The 24069-nt window shown below is 43.1% G+C and overlaps 1 protein-coding gene across 1 annotated transcript in view; it reads left to right on the top strand.

Annotated features, from left to right (window-relative positions):
* LOC126249484 (dynein axonemal heavy chain 7-like) overlaps nt 1-24069 on the top strand; it is a 1193512-nt gene that overhangs the window by 170622 nt on the left and 998821 nt on the right. Inside the window, exons 12-13 of the mRNA XM_049951137.1 lie at nt 22894-23122; nt 23716-23922. Coding sequence (XP_049807094.1) covers nt 22894-23122; nt 23716-23922 — 436 coding nt within the window. The remainder of the gene's footprint in view (nt 1-22893; nt 23123-23715; nt 23923-24069) is intronic.

Raw genomic sequence — 24069 nt, 5'->3', positions numbered from 1 at the left:
AAAAATGTTCAAATGTGTGTGAAATCTTATGGGACTTAACTGTTAAGGTCATCAGTCCGTAAGCTTACACACTACTTAACCTAAATTATCCTTAGGACAAACACACACACCCATGCCCGAGGGAGGACTCGAACCTCCACCGGTATCAGCCGCACAGTCCATGACTGCAGCGCCCTAGACCGCTCGGCTAATAAGCTAACTGTCCTAGCCGTGAGATGACGTCTCTGAGGCGAGGTAAACATTGTACTGCTGAGTGGCTCTGGCTCAAAAATGGCTCTGAGCACTATGGTACTTAGTATCTGAGGTCATCAGTCCTCTAGAACTGAGAACTACTTAATGCTAACTAACCTAAGGACATCACACACATCCACGCCGGAGGCTGGATTCGATCGTGCGACCGTAGCGGTCTCGCGGTTCCAGACTAAAGAGCCTAGAACCGCTCGGCCACAGTAGCCGGCTGAGTGGCTCTGCTGGCGTCATCGGCTAGGCTGGCTGGGCCCCGAAGTGAATCTGGGAAGTAACTGGAGAGTAACTGCCAAATAACTGGAATTGTCGCAGCCGACGCCCCTCTGTATGCGGTCGAGTCTCGTGGCCTGGTGACTGCCGCACAGCAGGTGCGAGTCTGGCGCCACTCGGGGTTGGACGGCACACACTGCAGTAGCGACCGCTGGTTGACAGCCACAGCCACTGCCAACTTTGGAGTATTCGGCCCCCTGCGTGGTATCGATCGTACAACATTTACTGTCACTGGGTGTTCCATACCAGTTGTTCTGTACCAAATGGCAATTGTTCTTTATCAAGTTTGAGTTGTTCCTTAGCAATTATCAAGCAGTGTATATCTTATACTAAGTGTAGAGCGTAACTTCCGTTGATTAATATCAGTTAAGTGTAGCTACATTGTCTAACAGATCCAGCACAGCTATGGAGAAACAAGAGTGAAAGCTAAAAAGAGTTCTTACTTTTCAGATGGTGATCGAGTCTTCCTGGGAATTTGTGGGGTTCGTAGATCGTGAAGGAGATAAGCGTTGTTTTTGTGGAACTTGCAAAAAAAACCATCGGTGAATATAAAACTATTCGTTATCACTTTATTCAGTTTAGTCGCCTGAGTGCACCCTCTTCCCTGGTGCAGTCCAGCTTTCTCCTGTAATATTCTGGTGCAGAACCAGCAGGCAAGGAAGGTAATGCACATGGACAACACACTCTGCTAGGCGTCGCTGCCACACTGAGGCTGAGTCGTCAGTGGCGTCCATAGCATCGCATGTGGCCTTACTGCAGCGCAGGTAGGGGCAGCCTGTACGTGGGAGCCTTAACTCCATTGGCAGCAACAGTGGCGACAGTAACATATTTATAGCGAAGACCTCAAGGCTGCGGCTCGCACAATTCGTGTGTAGTTGTTTTACCCACCTGGTCGAATCCCACAGGCTGGCTACGGGCGGGGTTCAATGCAACCTCTCGAGGCTAACTTCGCGGAATTGCGACGTTTCATTGCCACTGCGGAAAAGTATATTGTCAGACAGCCGTGTCCGTCCATTGTCAGGCAGTAGTGTGTCAAACTGCAGTAGCTTCCTGCCATCCCAGCTTGTTGACCTACGGACACGGCGATACGGATGCAGGAACACAGAGATGAGTGCTTCTGTCAGGAGGACGGTGGCTGAGGCTGCTGGCGCTCCCGCTCTGACTGTGGCTTAGGCCTCTGCAGTGGATATATTTCTGTCTTATAACTATCTAATATTTAATTCTGAATAAATGCCTTCCATCATGGGCGAGTCACAAAACTATGGGCCAGTACGTTTAAGAAGGACTGCAGTGTCATAATGAACATAATAACGGGAGTTTCATACTATTTTATAAGTGTTTTTATTCTTTCACACGCACTATGTACGCCATCTATTTGATTTTTCACATCACCTATAACCATTCTGTTCTGTCCCCAGAATGTTAAACCCCAATATCCCTTCCTATTGTTCTGTACCGGTTATTCGATCTGTTATAATTGGGTAGAGACTGTAAAATAAAATACATAAAAATTCAAAATCGTATTGTAGCATATGAAAGTCATAAAGACATGTCGGTTAGGTTAGTGTTGTTTAACGTCCCGTCGACAACGAGGTCATTAGAGACGGAGCACAAGCTCGGGTTAGGGAAGGATGGGAAAGGAAATCGGCCGTGCCCTTTCAAAGGAACCATCCCGGCATTTGCCTGAAACGATTTAGGGAAATCACGGAAAACCTAAATCAGGATGGCTAATAACCACTGCGCCACCTCGCTCGGTAGAAGACATGTCTTTCTCGTTGCTGTTGTTGTGATTTTCAGTCAGAAGGGGGATATAAGATGAACATCGCCATATGTAAAATAAGGGTAATGGTTCGTAGACGTATTAAATCAGGAAGTACTGAAAGAATTAGATTAGGAATTGAGAGGCTGGTTTGACTCAGCTCTCCACGCTAATATAGCTTCTAGAGGCCTCTCGTCCCTGTATAGCTACTGCAACATGTATTAACTTGAACCTGCTTGCTCCAGACAAGTGTTGGTCTCTCCCTGCGATTTGTGTCCTTCACAGTTCTCTCCTGCAGCCAATTAACGATTCCATGGTGCCTTAGGATGTGTCCTATCTACCCATCTCTTCGTTTAGCCGAATTTTAGCACATTGCTTTTTTCTCTCCAATTAGATTCAATAGTTTTCTATTAGTAATCGATTTATCCATCTGCTCTTTAGTATTGTTTTGTAACACCACACTTCAAAAGCTTTTACTATCATCTTGTCTATAGGACATACTTTCCACGTTTCACTTCCAAGTAAGGTTACAATAAAGAAAAATACTTTCAGGAAAGACTATTTCTGGTCAGAAACGCTATTGCCATGAATCTTAGTCATCTCAAAAATTTTATTTTCAAGTTTTATATAAGAGATTGCTTCCAAAAAATTGTTATGTCAGTTATTCTGATGGCTGCATACTTTGTAATTCCAATGTGTTCTTGATGATAAGGACTGCAGAAAGACGGCGGTGGTGCAAAGGAAGACACAGTTTCCATTCTACAGCATGACTTCTTGAACGAATAGCTTGTGCGTTCCTGACACAACGTTCAGTAAGGATCATCGTAATCTTCACTTTGAGATCCATTGCTCATATTGTGATGTTCTTCCTTCTGACACACAGTTCAGTACTGCCAGTTCATTCTATCAAAAGCGAAACATTACCTGCTTGTGGGGGCTGGACAAATGTGCGGTCTGACTAATATATGCTCACTGCCTGCTATAGCGGTGGGTCGCACATCGTCACATTTATGTCCTGCGGCTGTATTAGCTGAAACTAAATACGGCACAAAAGTCCAAATGCTCAGTGTGAAAAATTTGCCAATTAAACCAAAATAAAATTGATTAATGTTATATAGCTGTGACAATCGCTTAGGATTGACAATAGTAGGAAACACTAATGATTTAACTCTTGATTAACTGATTATTTATTCATCAACAGAAAACGCAATAAATAGAATTTTGGCCTTACAAAGAGTATATAGATAAAGCATCGAATAAATTGACGATAATAATATACATGCAGTAAAGTTTGCGTGTATGCAGTTCGAGTATAGGCAGATTATCTCACTCAACCAATCCTTGTAAATGTGTTTTTAGGTTAACGGAAGGAGTTATCACAAGCAGTGAAAACAGTTCTAATACCCGTACTGTCCACAGTCTGACACACACAAATTATATTTCTATCTGCAGCCACATTCCAAGTTCGAACCCTTAGTAATAGTACTAAGCCCTCACAAAAGTACCCAGCGGCTGACTTGCCGTCCAGTTTCTGTCAGTTGTCTGCCACAGGCCAACTCCAGCAAACATAAACCACAAGTTACGGTGATGCGGATTTGGAAAAGAGTGATATTAGCGCGTCTGCATGCTGACTTTTATCCCCTTGGGAACACGCAAACTACAAATAATTCACCAACTCAGTAAAATGATTCACCATCCTAGAGAGAAGTAGCTTACCTCTAATAAAAACATCTGCGGTAGCCTATTCCCGACCTAACAGGAGAATCTAAGCCTACCAGGTCATTTATAAACGACGTAATTAGGTATCAAATGCACAAGTGCCTATTAACTACAAGAATTCAAATTGAAATGACTGACTCATAAGGAGCTTTCGTTTATGCCGTTTTCAATGGTGCTTTCAGAAAATGCAATAGTTGCATAAGTTTAGAAAGACTCACATCGTTATTAAGGACAAAATAAGTAACTTATTAAATAAATAATAAATCAAGCTAAGCGCAGTAAATATGACATATTGTAAAATGTGACAGTATTATGAGTGCAATATGTTGCATTCATAACGTGGGTATATGTGGAGGAATCAAAGACATCGTGCAATATGCCCTAGACAAGTGTGTTCCGAGTAAGGTTTTAAGAGGTGGAAAAGATCCAAAGATCCACCATGGTTTAATAGCCGTGTTAGAAAAGCGCTACGTAAAAAAAGGGCACTTCATCTCAGAATCAAAAGAACTAAAAACCTAGCTGACAAACAAAAGCTAAACGAAGCGGAAATGAGCGTAAGGAGACCAATGAGAGAAGCGTTCAATGATTTTGAAAGTAAGACGTTGTCAACCGACCTGAATAACAACCCTAAGAGATTTTGGTCGTATGTAAAATCAGTAATTGGGTCAAAATCATCTATTCATTCTCTCAGCGGCCACGCCGGCACAGAAACGGAAGGTAACAGGGAGAAGGCCGAAATACTGAATTCGATCTTCCGAAGTTGTTTCACCGCGGAAGATCGTAACACTGTCCCTCCTTTCAATCGTCGTGCGAACGTCGAAATGGCAGAAACAGAGATAACCGATCGCGGAACTGAAAAGCAGCTACAATTGTTCAGTAGTGGAAACCCTTCTGGACCAGATGAGATACCTATAAGACTCTATAAATATTATGCAAAAGAACTTGCTCCCCTTCTAGCTGTAATCTATCGTAGATCGCTTGAGCAACGAAAGGTACTTAACGACTGGGAAAAAGCGCAGGTCATTCCCGTTTCTAAGAAAGGCCGTAAGACAGATCGACACAATTATAGTCCTATATCGTTAACGTCAATCTGTTGTAGGATTATGAAAGATATTTTATGCTCAATAATTATGACGTTCTTGGAAAATGAACATCTCCTCTATAAAAATCAACATGGATTTCGCAAACAAAGATCCCGCGAAACTTAACTAGCTCTGTTCCTCCGTGAGATCCACAGCGCAGTGGACAACGGTGCTCAGGTTGATGCTATGTTCCTTCATTTCATTAAAGAATTTGACACCGTCCAGCATTGACACTTAATGAAAAAAATACGAGCTTATGGAGTATCGTAGCAGACCTGCGATTGGGTTCAAGACTTTCTTGCAGATAGAACTCAACACGTCGCTCTTAACGGAACTAAATCGACAGACGTAAAGGTAATATCCGGAGTACCACAGGGAAGTGTGATAGGACCGTTGCTGTTCACAGTATATATAAATGTTCAAGTAACAAGCGTCGGATGCTCTTTAAGGCTATTCGTAGATGATGCAGTTGTTTATACCAAAGTAGCAACGCCAGAAGATAGTAAGAATTTGCACAACGACCTGTAGAGAATTGTTAAATAGTGCAGACTCTGGCAGTTGACCATGAACGTAAGTAAATGTAACATATTGCGCATACATAGGAAAAGAAATCCACTAGTGTACATCTACACTACTGATGACAAACAGCTGGAGACAGCGTCTACCGTATAATACACTCCTGGAAATTGAAATAAGAACACCGTGAATTCATTGTCCCAGGAAGGGGAAACTTTATTGACACATTCCTGGGGTCAGATACATCACATGATCACACTGACAGAACCACAGGCACATAGACACAGGCAACAGAGCATGCACAATGTCGGCACTAGTACAGTGTATATCCACCTTTCGCAGCAATGCAGGCTGCTATTCTCCCATGGAGACGATCGTAGAGATGCTGGATGTAGTCCTGTGGAACGGCTTGCCATGCCATTTCCACCTGGCGCCTCAGTTGGACCAGCGTTCGTGCTGGACGTGCAGACCGCGTGAGACGACGCTTCATCCAGTCCCAAACATGCTCAATGGGGGACAGATCCGGAGATCTTGCTGGCCAGGGTAGTTGACTTACACCTTCTAGAGCACGTTGGGTGGCACGGGATACATGCGGACGTGCATTGTCCTGTTGGAACAGCAAGTTCCCTTGCCGGTCTAGGAATGGTAGAACGATGGGTTCGATGACGGTTTGGATGTACCGTGCACTATTCAGTGTCCCCTCGACGATCACCAGTGGTGTACGGCCAGTGTAGGAGATCGCTCCCCACACCATGATGCCGGGTGTTGGCCCTGCGTGCCTCGGTCGTATGCAGTCCTGATTGTGGCGCTCACCTGCACGGCGCCAAACACGCATACGACCATCATTGGCACCAAGGCAGAAGCGACTCTCATCGCTGAAGACGACACGTCTCCATTCGTCCCTCCATTCACGCCTGTCGCGACACCACTGGAGGCGGGCTGCACGATGTTGGGGCGTGAGCGGAAGACGGCCTAACGGTGTGCGGGACCGTAGCCCAGCTTCATGGAGACGGTTGCGAATGGTCCTCGCCGATACCCCAGGAGCAACAGTGTCCCTAATTTGCTGGGAAGTGGCGGTGCGGTCCCCTACGGCACTGCGTAGGATCCTACGGTCTTGGCGTGGATCCGTGCGTCGCTGCGGTCCGGTCCCAGGTCGACGGGCACGTGCACCTTCCGCCGACCACTGGCGACAACATCGATGTACTGTGGAGACCTCACGCCCCACGTGTTGAGCAATTCGGCGGTACGTCCACCCGGCCTCCCACATGCCCACTATACGCCCTCGCTCAAAGTCCGTCAACTGCACATACGGTTCACGTCCACGCTGTCGCGGCATGCTACCAGTGTTAAAGACTGCGATGGAGCTCCGTATGCCACGGCAAACTGGCTGACACTGACGGCGGCGGTGCACAAATGCTGCGCAGCTAGCGCCATTCGACGGCCAACACCGCGGTTCCTGGTGTGTCCGCTGTGCCGTGCGTGTGATCATTGCTTGTACAGCCCTCTCGCAGTGTCCGGAGCAAGTATGGTGGGTCTGACACACCGGTGTCAATGTGTTCTTTTTTCCATTTCCAGGAGTGTATCTAGGCGTAACTACGCAGAGCTACCTTAAGTGGAATGACCACATAAAACAGGTAGTGGGAAAAGCAGACACCAGACTCAGATCCATCGGAAGAATCTTAAGGAAATGTAGCTCATCCACGACACAAGTGGCTTATAAGGCGCTTGTTCGCCCCATTCTTGAGTATTGTTCATCCATCTGGGATCCCTATCAAGTAGGACCGATAGTGGAGATAGAGAAGATCCAAGGAAGAGCGACGCGTTTCGTCACGGGATCGTTTAGCTGGCGAGAGAGCGTTACAGAGAGATGCTAAACGAACTCAACTGACAGACGTTACAAGAGAGGCGTTGTGCATCACGGAGGGATTTACTATTGAAATTTCGGGACAACACTTTTCAGGAGGAGTCAGACAACATATATTACTTCCGTCCACGTATATCTCACGTATTGATCACGAGGAGAAAATTCGAGAAATTAGAGCCAATACAGAGGCTTACCGAGAATCATTCTTCCCACGCCCTATTCGTGAGTGGAACAGGGTTGGAGGGATCATATAGTGGTACCGAAAGTACCCTCCGCCACACACCATTAGGTGGCTTGCGTAGTATGGTATAGATGGATCATCATTCGGGCACATATCTATTATTAGGTGCAATTAAAATAGTGTAAGTAAAACATACTGTAACGTAGGTTGTGTATTAGATATGCGAGACAATCGGTGATGGTTCAAATGGTTCAAATGGCCCTGAGCACTATGGGACTTAACATCTGTGGTCATCAGTCCCCTAGAACTTAGAACTACTTAAACCTAACTAACCTAAGGACATCACACACATACATGCCCGAGGCAGGATTCGAACCTGCGACCGTAGCTGTCACGCGGTTCCAGACTGAAGCGTCTAGAACCGCACGGCCACACCGGCCGGCGACAATCGGGGACTACAGATGATTTCTTCAGTTATCATCGGACGCCTTGACTGAAATCCATTTAATAGTTATTAATTTTGAAAGGGTTATTCAATAATACTCTTATAATTTTGCCAACATAACTTCTGTGGTATAATTATCATTCAAGTGGCAATGCAGATGCATCACTATCGTGTTCACTCTGATGAATATGTATTTCGGGTAGAAAATTCCTATGATTCGTTATCTAATTTATGAATTGTCGGTTGTAACCATTTATCCTGCAGGTTGCAAAGACCGCCATACTAGCTGCGTTCATCTTTGGCGGTTTTACAACTTCCTTTTCTCCCATTACAGCGTTCTGGAAAAGCCCAGATGATACCCAAAGCAAAACTACATGTATACTCGTCGGCCAATGACAGCATCGCCGTCTGATAGATCCTATCTCGTGTTTACAAAACACTCCCTCAGACAGCTCGGCAGTACACACGCATCAGAGGGGTGCCTCGTGTAGTGCCTGTCTCAGCCGGGGTGACTCACGTAGCGCTAGTAGGCTCAGTCCAGCGTGGTTCGTTGTGGCGATACGACGAGTTTTTCATTTTGTCATTCGTAACTGAAGCACTCGCGTAAAGCACAATATGCGATTATCTGGTAAATGCTTCAAATGGCTCTGAGCACTATGGGACTCAACTGCTGAGGTCATTAGTCCCCTAGAACTCAGAACCAGTTAAACCTAACTAACCTAAGGACATCACAAACATCCATGCCCGAGGCAGGATTCGAACCTGCGACCGTAGCGGTCTTGCGGTTCCAGACTGCAGCGCCTTTAACCGCACGGCCACTTCGGCCGGCTTATCTGGTAAATATACAGGGTGATTCACGAAGACAGGAAAATATTTTAATACGTTATTCTATAAGTAAAACTAAAGAAAAATTTCATATAAACATAGGTCCGAAAATGTTTAGTTACGGAGTTACGGCTAATAAAAGATTTTGCGTGAAATTTAGCAACTTCGCTAATATGAAGCCATCGCAAAACTGTACGAGGTTAAAGTAAAGCACGATTTCCATTTATTTTGTTGTTCTTGATCTCGTGAACCTAATAAAACATGTCCCAGTTTATTAACTACTTGGCCAAATTTGTTTTTTTAAATTCCAGACAATTGCTTAAAGTTTTCAACAGAAGTTGTAGCGAATTTAATTTTGAAAAAATGATAGTAATAATGTTAACTGAAACTGTATGAATGTGTCAGATAATCTGCTTTTATTAATACCATAACACATGCGAATTCATGTTAAACCGGAAAAAAACAAATCCCAGTTTTAAGGAAGTTGTTCAGTGTACATACAATTTCACAATACATTCACAATAAATGTTCAAAAATGTCTCCAGCGAGCTCAATGTATTTAGCACACACAAAAATCTATTGGTGTTAAATCGGGCGATCTGGGTGACCACAGACGTGTAGCACCACGACCAATCTATTTATGGATAAAATGTTCATTTGAATGTGTAGTAACGACGTTGGTGCACAACTGAATATGAACAAGCTGGAAATGTTGAAAATACATTTGCAGTCGCGTAGCAGAACATCCTCGAACATTTTCATAATTAATTACAACATAATCGCTTCAAAGACTTTGCAGGCTGGCACACTAGATTTTAGCCATTCTTGCTACTTATTCGTTATTTTTCTACTTATCCTTATTTTGAAAAATTACTTTATGAGGTCACACGAAATGTAAATGATTGCGATGACGTACTAAACGTCTTAGTCAGAAAACAATCCTGAGCAAATAGAGAACGTCTTGTCGGACATAGGGATTAGTGACCAACAGCTATTTGTAGCGAGTTGTATACCGTATCATCCCAATCCAGAATTGGCCATTAAAATTGCTACACCAAGAAGAAATGCAGATGATAAATGGGTATTCATTGGACAAATGTATTATACTAGACCTGACATGTGATTACATTTTCACGCAATTTGGGTGCATAGATCCTGAGAAATCAGTACCCAGAACAACCACCTCTGGCAATAATAACGGCCTTGATGCGCCTGGCCATTGAGTCAAACAGAGTTTGGATGGCGTGTACAGATACAGCTGCCCATGCAACTTCAACACGATACCACAGTTCATCAAGAGTAGTGACTGGCGTATTGTGTCGAGCCAGTTGCTCGGCCACCATTGACCAGACGTTTTCAATTGGTGAGAGATCTGGAGAATGTGCTGGCCAGGGCAGCAGTCGAACATTTTCTGTATCCAGGCCCGTACAGGACCTGCAACATGCGGTCGTGCATTATCCTGCTGATATGTAGGGTTTCGCAGGGATCGAATGAAGGATAGGGCCACGGGTCGTAACACATCTGAAATGTAACGTCCACTGTTCAAAGTGCCGTCAATGCGAACAAGAGGTGACCGAGACGTGTAGCCAATAGCACCCGATACCATCACGCCGGGTCCTACTCCAGTATGGCGATGACGAATACACGCTTCCAATGTGCGTTCACCGCGATGTCGCCAAACACGGATGCGACCATCATGATGCTGTAAACAGAACCTGGCTTCATCCGAAAAAATGACGTTTTGCCATTCCTGCACCCAGGTTCGTCGTTGCGTACACCATCGCAGACGCTCCTGTCTGTGATGCAGCGTCAAGGGTAACCGCAGCCACGGTCTCCGAGCTGATAGTCCATGCTGCAGCCAACGCCGTCAAACTGTTCGTGGAGATGGTTGTTGTCTTGCAAACGTCCCCATCTGTTGACTCAGGAATCGAGACGTGGCTGCACGATCCGTTACAGCCATGCAGATAATATTCCTGTCATCTCCACTGCTAGTGATACGAGGCCGTTGGGATCAAGCACGGCGTTCCGTATTACCCTCCTGAACCCACCGATTCCACAGTCTGCTAACAGTCATTGAATCTCGACCAACGCGAGCAGCAATGTCGTGATACGATAAACTGCAATCACGATAGGCTACAACCGACCATTATCAAAGTCGGAAACGTGATGGTACGCATTTCTCCTCCTTACACGAGGCATCACAACAACGTTTCACCAGGCAACGCCGGTCAACTGCTGTTTGTGTATGAGAAATCGGTTGGAAACTTTCCTCATGTCAGCACGTTGTAGGTGTCGCCACCGGCGCCAACCTTGTGTGAATGCTCTGAAAAGCTAATCATTTGCATATCAAGCATCTTCTTCCTGTCGGTTAAATTTCGCGTCTGTAGCACGTCATCTTCGTGGTGTAGCAATTTTTATGGCCAGTAGTATATCAAATAAACATTCTCTTGATTCCTTCATAAGAGACAGTGACATTCTCAAATTCTTGCAGCGTCTGACATATCTATGAGTGTGCTGATGCAACGCAGCCTTAAGACCCAACACATTCAATCCTCAGATATTCATATAACAACACACTTAAATACTGAAGTATGATAAACGTTCGAATATGGGCATCCAACAAGATATTTATCAAAGATCAAGTGTGACCACCATGTGAGAATATTACTGTAAACAATATAAACTATCATAGAGTTCAGTTAGCAATTACCCTGTTAGAAGTTACCAGTGATCTGCATTTGTCTTTACATTACATAAACAATAGTCAAGCATGACTACTGTGTGGGAATATCAACGCAAACAGCGTAAACTATGATCGAGTTTATATAATAAATACTCTGTGTCAACGCTCGAAGAGTGTGGTATGGCAGTTGCTTAACTGCTGGTGGAGCTAACGTACTGTCACAGGTATGCTGTAGATTCTCCAAGATGTGGTGGTCATCAGTGTTTAGACATGGCTGTCATATTGATCAGACCCCATGGTACTGTGGTAGAATTAGGTACCGTATATGGATTGTGCTTCTGAACTACATCATATTTGGAGGCTAACCTTTACTGTTGATGAAATGAGCATCTAGTGATCGTGGACGCAGTCTAGTGACCTCCGTTATTACGTTCACATGTTGTGGCTGCTTAAGGTTCTGTGACAGAACTCTCCTAGTATGTCAAGTGGTTTTATCTAATACGACCTTTTCTTGATCTCTTCATTTTCTTAATCTCTTGGTTTCTTGAATCTTGAATTTCTGTTTATTTTGTGCCTTCAGGTCGTCTCGTTCGCACTACTCTCAGCCATTTTTTCTTGTTTTGGGACCAAATTTGGTTTCAGGTAGTTCTGCTCCTGACAATGATAACAATGATTAATGGAATTGTCAGATGCGAAGGATTAGTCCCCAAGTACAGATGTTCCCGTATCTTGCGCCGTTGTGTTTGGCTGCAAGGCCTCGGTGTGGAGAGATCAGTTCCACATTCACGACAATGTCACGCCATGAGATGGCCATGTACCTATCCAAGTAGCCTATTATTACTGTTGAGGACCGTAGACTGATGTAACGGTGACAGTCTAACAATTTCTACGTCCTCCAATTTTCAACAGAATTGCACAAGTCTCCTTCTCCATGGTACACCAGTCAGGGCGGCTTTAATAGTGAGCTCTTCGCACTGGCTTCTGATGTCACCTGCCTCCATGTCTGGCATACCCGTTTGTCAAGGCGGCGTCCTCCAGCACGGTCACTACCGTGATGTCGTGGAATGCTCCCCAGGGATAAGTACTGGTCGGCCCCTTCGGGCCTGGGCGACTCTCCTTTTTGTATGACTGGATACATAACAGCCCTCAGCTGCCTGCTCTGCCCCTGTTCCGGCCACCTCTGCCTTCACGATGTGTGTCCTCTGCTGGGGTGTAGTCACCATAACGCTGCTTACTCCGTTCAACATTCTGAATGTAATGTACAAAATTGCTTGACACTGCATGCTCATATAACTAATACACAGTTTGTAAATAATTACTGAATACATCAGATTCAAAGGCACAAAATTGCTTAACACTACATGCTTACATACCTAATTGTATTTACATTGTAATTAATGAATAAATGAGATTCACAGGCACAATACTGCTTAACACTACAACCTTACATAGCGAATACACCATTCTTTTTATTTTCGCCTTACATTTAAAGTACGTAAATGAGTCTCAAAATGATTATGTTACTCTACTTGAATCAAATTTAAAATGTATTACATAGTGATAGAAAGCCTAGTGATTCTGATAGATGGGCATGAGGAGTAAATACTTGTTATAATGGGTAGCACATTTCACTATTTCTTGCAGTTAATATATTTTCCACCCAGCATAACCATAATCCCACTATTAAAGTTATTTTTGAAATTCTTAAGACTATTTCCTGTTATTTGACGTACACTCTCGACGTTCAAGCGATGTTACAGATCGGCTGGCATTACCATCTATGAACAGGACAGAATATGCCTTCCCATGTAGTGATGTTTCCCATACAGGGTGTACCACATTTTGTTCTTCAAATGAGATGGTGACCTAACATATGTCAGGAAATCAAAATTGAAAGTGCTACGTACTTTCTATGGTTAATGCTTTACCTTCTAGTTCTATCTCTTGTCCCTTCTTTCCCATTCTTCAATTCATGGCCATTCCCAACTCGTTTTTCGGTGCTAACTTTATTTCTTATATGACTTATGTCTCACACATGTTGAACACTGATAGGGTCATCATCATCAGTTATCTGTTATATTAGCAGGTCCTTTGCCTCTCCATTTTCTGCGATCCATTGATTCCTTCTTAAGGCTGTTGTATGTTGTACCGTCCATCATGTCATCCATTATCTGGAATCTCTTCCTTCCTCGCTTCCTTTTCCCTTATACATAGCCTTCTAAAACGGTTTTTATCAGTCTGTCATTCTTTCTTAATATTTGCCCAATCCAGTTTCTTTCTTTTCTCTTTATTACATCTAGTAACTGTTTTGGGGTCTGATATTACCACAGGAAATTCGTGAAAGGGTTTGCTGACATAGCATGACAACTCACGCAGTAGCTAAGGAAAGGTGTGAAATTCGTATGGACAGAGGAGTGACCAGGTGTGTTTGAAGAATTAAAGAGAGTTTTAATATCCAGCCCAGTTCTAATATTTTCAGACTTTCAGATGGTTTTTATTTTTCGTATGATGCATCTAACCATGTTATTGGATGTGTTTTAAGTGAAGAGATTAACGATGAAGAGCATCCTGTAGACAATGCGTCGAGACAACTGAATGCAGCAGAGAAGAACCATTGAATGACAGAGAAGGAAGCTGCAAAATATGTATAAAATTGAAGACAAGGACATGTTGAGTCTCATTTATGGTGTCACGTATTTTATATGTTTGCCTCATGGGAAAAATTATCGAATAGTGACCGACCACGCAGTTCTGAAATGGTTATTTGGTGTGAAGGACCTGTTTAGCAGGCTGACAAGATGGACCCTGACACTTAGCGAGTTCGATTACAAAGTAATCTAATGGCCATTAAAATCGCTACACCAAGAAGAAATGCAGGTGATAAACGGGTATTCATTGGACAAACATATTATACTAGAACTGACATGTGATTACATTTTCACGCAATTTGGGTGCATAGATCCTGAGAAATCAGTACCTAGAAAAATCACCTCTGGCCGTAATAACGGCCTTGATACGCCTGGGCATTGAGTCAAACAGAGCTTGGATGGTGTGTACAGCTTCAACACGATACCACAGTTCATCAAGAGTAGTGACTGGCGTATTATGACGAGCCAGTTGCTCGGACACCATTGACCAGACGTTTTCAATTGGTGAGAGATCTGGAGAATGTGCTGGCCGGGGCAGCAGTCGAACATTTTCTATATCCAGAAAGGCCCGTACAGGACCTGCAACATGCGGTCGTGCATTATCCTGCTGAAATGTAGCGTTTTGCAGGGATCGAATGAAGGGTAGAGCCACGGGTCGTAACACATCTGAAATGTAACGTCCACTGGTCAGAGTGCCGTCAATACGAACAAGAAGTGACAATGACGTGTAACCAATGGCACCCCATACCATCACACCGGGTGATACGCCAGTATGGCGATGACAAATACACGCTTCCAATGTGCGTTCACCGCGATGTCGCCAAACACGAATGCGACTATCATGATGCTGTACAGAGAACCTTGATTCATCCGAAAAAATGACGCTTTGCCATTCCTGCACCCAGGTTCGTCGTTGAGTACACCATCGCAGGCGCTCCTGTCTGTGATGCAGCGTCAAGGGTAAACGCAGCCATGGTCTCCGAGCTGATAGTCCATGCTGCTGCAAACGTTGTCGAACTGTTCGTGCAGGTGGTTGTTGTCTTGCAAACGTCCCCATCTGTTGACTCAGGGATCGAGACGTGGCTGCACGATCCGTTACAGCCACGCGGATAAGATACCTGTCATCAGGACTGCTAGTGATACGAGGCCGTTGGGATCCAGCACGGCGTTCCGTATTACCCTCCTGAACCCACCGATTCCATATTCTGCTAACAGTCATTGGATCTCGACCAACGCGAGCAGCAATGTCGTGATACGATAAACCGCAATTGCGATAGGCTACAATCCGACCTTTATCAAAGTCGGAAACGTGATGGTACGCATTTCTCCTCCTTAAACGAGTTATCACAACAACGTTTCACCAGGCAACGCCGGTCAACTGCTGTTTGTGTATGAGAAATCGGTTGGAAACTTTCCTCATGTCAGCATGTTGTAGGTGTCGCCACCGGCACCAACCTTGTGTGAATGCTCTGAAAAGCTTATCATTTGCATATCACAGCATCTTCTTCCTGTTGGTTAAATTTCGCGTCTGTAGCACGTTATCTTTGTGGTGTAGCAATTTTAATGGCCACTAGTGTAGTACACAAAACAGGGAGAAAACACAGGAATACAGATGCATTAAGGAGAAAGGTAGCAGTGCTGAAAGTTCTAGATCATGGTCTTGCACAGTGGCAGCCTGTCCACAGCGTTGACAGTGACTCTAAAACAGTAGACGACACAAGCACTGTTTAGCATGTATGAGAGACTGCTGTGCTAGGAAGCAAGGCTAGGACAGCAGGTAGTAAGCAGTACCAACGAAGTTTAAGGAGAAAATTTTAATGGAAGCACATGACCATGTGTTATCTGGTTGTGGAGGGTGCAGAGCAAAAATTTGAGAGTGGTCAAGAGATACTGGTGGAGAGGAAGGAAAGTGGATGAATAAGTAAGGAATTGTGTACCGAGTGCATAGCTATTGGAATTGTAAACGAGCATCTTTGCAGAGGCTATCAGAAACATCAAAACCATTTGAAATGCTTGGGATAAATATGTTACTACCGTTCAATCGTACACCAGCCAGAAACCGATCTATATTAAGAATAATAGATCACTTCTCTCGCTAGGTGGAGGTGGTGGCTATGCTGAAACAACAGGCAATAACAGTCACGCAAGCAATGGTTAACAGCTGGTTGTTGAAGGTTCGAGTACCAGATACAATAATTACAGAGCAGGGTAAAAATTTCGTCAGATTTGTTGAAGGAGCTGTGTTAGTTACTGCATTTAAGCGAATGATAATTAAATCGAAACCCTTAGCTGCCGACAGGTGTTGATATACATCAATCGGGACAGATAAAAATGTGTGCCCCGACCGGTACTCGAACCCGGAATCTCCTTACATTTCAGACGCTCTAACCTTTTTTTTTCTTTGAATTTTTTTCATTATTGATCGTTGTGTTTGGTCGTTGCGGACGTCGCAATACATCCTGTTCAAGTCGGTGGTTGATCCTTCCACTCAGTTTTTTTATTACAGAGGCCAACCGGCTCTCTGAACCATCTGAGCCACCGAGGGCACAAAGGATAGCGCGCCTGCAGGGACTTATCCCTTGCACGCTTCCCGTGAGAACCGCACTTCCAACTGTCCACAACCTACATTCGTAGTGCTCCTAATAGATATTAGCCCATTCTTTCATTACTTACGGCAGACTAAGCTGCCGAGTCCCGTAAGAGTTCGGGCAAAGCGTGTGCATTCGCACAGAAGGAGGTCAATGGCCGGGTAGCCCTTAACTATATGAAGATAGTGCCTGTTCCCGAAAGAACAGATACAATTAATTACCGTGTAGCTTCTCTAGAATGAAATGATAATTAAATCGAAACCCTTAGCTGCCGACAGGTGTTGATATACATAAATGGGGACAGTTGAAATTGTGTGCCCCGACCGGGACTCGATCCCGGGATCTCCTGCTTAATCATTTATGGATGTAAAGGAGTTAAGAATTAGTGCTCTTCATTATACTCCAATGTTAGAACAGAACAGGTACATAGAACAATTGAGAAAATGTTAAGTTACCATGTGAACATACATCATATTGACTGGGCTGCATATCTAAGGTGTGTCGTACAGCGTATCATTCTAAAGTACATATGAATACTGGGTTGTCTCAAAATGAGGACGTGTACGGTCGGAAAATACCATCAACATTCGATTTTATAAAGGCAAAGACAGGTAAAGCGCGAGAGTCAGTATATGAGTTTGAAAAAACAGCACAATATGCATGGAAAGGAGTACAGAGGGTGAATACAAAGGCGTTAGAGAAGCAGGAGGAATCACTGACGCCTATGGCAGATTTATCACAATATAAAGTAGGATAATATCTAGCCCTTATACGTTGAAAGGGAATACGAAGAAGTTCTTCACAAGATATCAAGGATCCTATTAGGTTGTGAAGATTACTTCATCAGTAAATACGACGCTTCAGTTGCCAACAAGAACGACAATAGTACACGTTGGGCGTCTACAGCCTTTTCGGGTCAAGCAGCTGATTAGTGTGTGCTTTCTTTTTACATGTTTGCATATGTGTAGGACTGTAGGAAATACGATATGTCAGTGTAGAGACTTCTTCTATAATTTTGTTGTTTTTTGTGGGCTTGCTAGTGACAGCAGCCTTTTGAGAAGAGAGGAAGGGTGATATTTGTCTCTGTCCTCAGGTTTTGATACGTCTAGGGAAAGAATGGAACTCATAGAAATACTGCATTTTGTCACCTGAAAGTACTTGTCGTTGTTTCAGAAAGCACAGAGCGAGCTACCGCCTGAGTTAGGCTTAATGATGAGAACTAGTGGACAAAACATACTATTCTCCTAATGCATAGCATCAGCGGAAGTGAAAACTGACCGAGATGAATGGATAGTCTAATTTGATTGCTGGCGACAGGAAGACAGGTACAGTTGAAGGGTTACGCCATTCACACAAATACAATGAAGTGGGCAGCTCTTGGAAAATTCACGCAGCTGAGGATCGTCTGGGTATTATCGATTTCGGAAGATGGTAACAGGCATGTAGTACTGACGGCGGAAGAGTTGCAACATTGTCGAAGGGGGAAGGTCACAGTATGTTCGACACTGTAATACAAAACAGCCAGAGCACATGTGCAGTGCAGTTGTTCTTAGCAAGACATAAGGGACTAGACTGAGGAATATCATGGAGCGCAGTCTGCTTTTTCAACAAGCAAGTTTTTGTTGGATTTACTCCAGTTCTGATGACGTGGTAATAGTGGCGAGTCGTTACAAGCGGAGCAAAATTACGGAGGATAGATGGTTTGAACTTAAAGGAAGTGAATCATTAATCAGTTGGACTACATGTGATGCAGCAGGGCCAACCTTCCGTCGCCCAGTCATGATTAGGGGAAACACGCAAGTGAAAATCTCACAATCACAGTTTGTTGGCCAGATGTACCTTTGAAGTTATTGACAGCACCGAATATAACACTCCTGAATCAAACTATGGAATCTGACTCAACACATTACTTGATCGCTTCACTGCCGCTCAGGAAGGGGGCAATTCAGGCGAGTAGCTGATGCAGCACGTAGAGGAGCTCAGAGAAGAACAACGACGCGCATCAGTGATTTTGAGTGCTGTAATATTAAGTGCTACAGTGGCTAACTACGTCGTGCACAGCTTTTATTCTTGTGAGGCGAAGAGACGACCGTCAGCATAAATCAGCAATAGTACAGAATCCAATAGGCTGGATCCCTAGACCATAGGAGAGAGTGAAAATGTATCCTTGTAGTCTGAAAGCGAAGAAGAGGTAAATTTAGGGTTAAGAGGAAAGGAAGTAACGATGCAACCGTGAAGGTTAAGTGGCCGGAAGTGCAAAAAAGGTGTAATAAAAAGCCCCATGAATAAAAAGCCCCATAAACAAAAAGCCCCATAAGTCAAGCAGCAATAAGCAGTGTAGTACGTAAGATTGCATCAGTGTCTAAGCCAGGTGAGAAAGTCGATATTTGCTTTGATTTTTAGTCTCTCTGTATTTTGTATGAACATGTAATATATCAGACTGGATTTAAGGTCGCCCTGGGGTACCAAGTCTTGTGAGGGTGATGTAGTATACCAAGTATATATGGGCATATTATTGTGAGCCGGAGTGATGTATCGCAGAACTGTCGACAGCACAGGAGGACGTGATGTCATAGTAATAATTCAAAAAGGCCAATGAAATTATTCGAGGCAGGTTATCATGTTGAAATAGCGAAATCAGTGGTACTACACAGACAAGTGCAGTAAGGGGCCAGATAATTTCCATACTGACAGTGGCACTGGCGTTTCAGGAAACATGACTCGTAGTGGCACACATGCACAGTAAGTACGCTGCTGATGACTAAAAGTACTAGACGTTTTTGGAATGAGATTATTCTTAGCCTCACAACTGTAGCAGGACAAAGGGCTGTGTTGGACGGAGATACCACATAGACCTGCCAATAGAAGTCTCTGGTTCGAGGCCATGGTACTGCAAGCCCTGAAGACTAAAGCCCTCCACGGACTTATTGCAATGGCGTAATCATCTCCAGCAACACGGCAGACTCCTGCCCAGCGGATAACAGGTCGCTCCCTGTGCACAGCCGCATCGCGAGGTGGGCATGTCAGCGTGGTGGGCATCTCCAGCCATGACGCAGCTGGTTGTCACCTGGGGTTGTAGTAAATACGCCATCGTTGAGTGTTAGCTGTTGGCACAGCAAACGTGTGTCGAGCTAATGTAACGGCACGGTCAGCGCTTGGCGGAGTATCCATGTCAGCGTCTCAGGGCATTTCAGCGGACAGCCGGCCACTGACCCTGTGTTTCAAGCAGCACAGATGCATCAATAAAGAACTTGTTAGATATAAAGCTGCCTTTCTCCGGAGGCCGCGCGGGATTAGCCGAGCGGTCTGAGGTGCAGCAGTCATCGACTGTGCGGCTGGTCCCGGCGGAGGTTCGAGTCCTCCCTCGGGCATGGATGTGTGTGTTTGCCTTAGGATAATTTAGGTTAAGTAGTGTGTAAGCTTAGGGACTGATGACCTTAGCAGTTCAGTCCCATAAGATTTCACACACAAATGGCTCTGAGCACTATGGGACTTAACATCTGAGGTCATCAGTCCCCTAGAACTTAGAACTACTTAAACCTAACTAACCTAAGGACATCACACACATCCATGCCCGAGGCAGGATTCGAACCTGCGACCGTAGCGGTCGCGTTGTTCCAGACTGAAGCGCCTAGAACCGCTCGGCCACTCCGGCCGGCTTTCACACACATTTGAAGATTTTTTTTTCTCTGGAGTCTGTTAGGCCCCCACCTCGCCTCCACCAACCACTCGCACCATTCTGGCTCACAGCAGCCCCATCATTCTCTGGGGCTGTTGTGCAAACCCCCTCTCTCAGACGTTGTACGTATATACTAGAAACTTCTAAATATGTTAGAAAGAATTTAAAAGACATAAATAAAAAGTTTAATATCTATAGCCATGATGCAAGCCAGAAAGAAAATTTTAAGTCCAGTTGGTGAGGGCATCACGAGTTGAGGCTTCCACTGCAAATAGTGCAATACAGATTTGCAACAGAGCTCCATATGAGGTAAAAATAAGTTCATCATTCTCATTTTTTGTTGAATTTTAAGTGCATTTCACAGAGAATTTATTTTTAATAGCGAATTGTTAGTTACTCTGGATAGAGCGCTCCTTCTATTCAGAAGCTGAATTATTACAACATTTGAAATACAAGAGACTTGGTACAAGACAGTGAAGCTCCTGCAAGCAATGCAAACTCTTTTATGGGTATAGCAAAAAATTTATTTATTTGCTGAAATATACACCATGATCTGGAAACAGTTTTTGGATGAATGAGTGAATAAGTAAATCTTATAAGCCATCATCATCACATTTATAACTCTGGACTGTGAGCAGTCTGCATCAAACAGAACCACAAATTAGGCCAAGGTATGTGATTTGTGAACCAACTTCATAACAACAGAGAAAGATAAGACTGAAATGAAGACTAACTTAAATTTCCTTTTGATTAAACATTGAATCGAAAATGGGGACTCGTACATCAGGCAGAGACTAGATTCTGTACTGATAATGCCCGCATCTCGTGGTCGTGCGGTAGCGTTCTCGCTTCCCACGCCCGGGTTCCCGGGTTCGATTCCCGGCGGGGTCAGGGATTTTCTCTGCCCCGTGATGGCTGGGTGTTGTGTGATGTCCTTAGGTTAGTTCGGTTTAAGTAGTTCTAAGTTCTAGGGGACGGATGACCATAGATGTTAAGTCCCATAGTGCTCAGAGCCATTTGAACCATTTTTTTTGTACTGATAATGGAATATCGTATAAATTATAGCAATCTAGAGAGAACATTAGAGGATACCTATCAACGATCTGAGATTCAAGTGTTATTTCCCGCACTTTTACTGACAAAGATGGATTTGAGCCTACATTTCTGCCCCAGTTGTACATGACTCACCACAGCACCTTCAAAGGACTTGTATCTGCTTCTCTAAATCAGCAGTATGTTGGATTTTTGTAAGAGAGTAATATTTGCTCAGTCAGAGTTTCAGTGATTATCTAAGCTTAGCAGTTCTAATCCCAATGGTGTTTGTGCATATTTAGAATGTGTGTACATAATGATGCACAAATTAAAGTTAACATCCGAGAAGTCTGTCATGGGGGTTTCAATCCTACTCTGAGCAGTAAAATCTGTTGACACAAACCATTGCAATCAAACGTCATGAATTATGACAGTGCCAAGGACCTGGCATAAATGTATATATTCTGCTATATCTCAGAGCAGACTCAGTTTACTACCAATCTGTGGGTAACAATTATATTTTTACCTTAGTTAGACATGAGACGTGTTAGTTACTGTAAACTATTTGTAATAAATCTTATCCTATTGCAACTGAACATCAGAAATCCTCCATTGTCGTGGTTCACCACGCGATACAGTCTTAGAATTTCACTACTTACGGCATAATTAATTCGTTCTGCCTCTATTAACATGGCTGTTGCAATATAAACACTGTATGAACGCCTTGCGTCAGTATTCCAGTCAGTGTTTGGAGATGGTGAAATAGGTGTTTACTGGATTGTGGTAGCAGATTGTATATCGGATGTGGCTTCAGTGTGAAACAAATATCAATCAGATACATTCAATTTCCACCATTAAGTTGTTATGTACATGTAATGTTGGAAGAAAATTACAAAGTGACTCACTCATTAAAAAGTTTTTTTTGTAAATAGTAGAAAATTAGGTTCTATTAAAAAATCTTAGTAATGGCATTGTCAACAAACTCATGAGAGATACCATATAAATATAGCTGATACACCAATAATTTGTAGCTTCTTTCAGAGACTGTACACACCACGCAGAATAAAATAATATTACCCTTACATATTACAGTAGTTACAATTAGAACCATCAGAAAATAATATACATATTGTTAGTCACTACCTAAGAAAAGTTATAATTAATAACTTTACTCATAGATAGTATATTGTTGTTAATAAATAAAATGTTTAACAGTGTCAGCTAAAATCATACTGAACAATTGGGTCATTTAAGTAACATAAGCTATAGAAACCATTTTGTCTGCCATTTAAATAACATTAGCTATAGAAAAAATTTCGTCTGATGAAGCATAGAATAATGTTTCTTCCCTTACAGATTTTTCTTCTTGACAAATCACGAAATGTTGCAAATAATATCAGAGGGAAATAACCCCTTAGGTGTACAAAAGTACCTCAACAAATGTTTTTCTGGGATAAACGCACTGAAAGTTGATGCTAATGGGAACATAAACTGCCTCATTAGTGAACATGGCGAAGAAATAAAACTTCTGAATCACATTCCTACATCACGTAATGGAGTCACAGCAGAAAAGTGGTTTAGTGAGGTATTAATAATTTTGTGTGATGAAATGTAATACATTTTTTTATGGAGAAAATTCTGTATTTTGAAATAGAAACAATTTTAATGTATATATTTTATACATATACAAAAAATACTTAGATATGCAATTTTTGGTACTGCTGCTTCAAGGCAGTATGTGTTCAAAATATCAATAATTGTGATTGATGTTTAGTACTGCAAAACGTAAAGGATACTTGTAATTTTTTCATCGATGGAGGAATTTCTCACTGTAAACGTCAGCATTCCTCACCATACAACTAACATGGTGTACGGAAAAACACTCACAAAAACATAATGTATAAGTGTTGGCTTCATTGTATATTTTCTATGTCAAATCAAATTTTCCCTGTTGACAGCATCAGAATATTCTATGGGTATGAAATGTGGCATGATAACTAAGGAAAATAACTTACTTTAGAATAAATTATTGTCTTCCAGATTATTTTTAGCAAACAGTCTTTCTGTTACTAGCTTAGCTTTCACAGTGTTTAATTTTTGAAAACACAGTACATACTGTCATGCTGCTACATTCACTGAGAAGTACAGTTTATGTTATATTTTTTCATTCATTTCCAGATGGAGACGCAAATGGTCCTTTCATTAGAACATAACATACACCAGAGTAATATAGATTACAGTGCACAAAGAAGAAGCTCGTGGGTTTGCAGCTGGCCAGGACAAGTAATACTGTGTGTATCACAGATAATATGGACAGCTGACATCCATTATTGTATTTCACATGACAGTAGTTCATATTTGAAGGGATACTGCAGTCAGTTACAGGTTAGTAAAATTATGTAATATTTTCAATACTAACAACTTCATTATGCATTGAAGCGCCAAAGAAACTGGAATAGGCATGCGTATTCAAATACAGAAATACGTGAACAGGCAGAATACGGCGCTGCAGTCGGCAACGCCTTTATAAGA

This window comes from Schistocerca nitens, chromosome 3 (genome assembly GCF_023898315.1).
Source record: "Schistocerca nitens isolate TAMUIC-IGC-003100 chromosome 3, iqSchNite1.1, whole genome shotgun sequence".
NCBI classification, from domain to species: Eukaryota; Metazoa; Arthropoda; class Insecta; order Orthoptera; family Acrididae; genus Schistocerca; species Schistocerca nitens.
The sequence above is the reverse complement of the archived record's forward strand: the minus strand, read 5'-3'. Positions and strand labels throughout refer to the sequence as shown.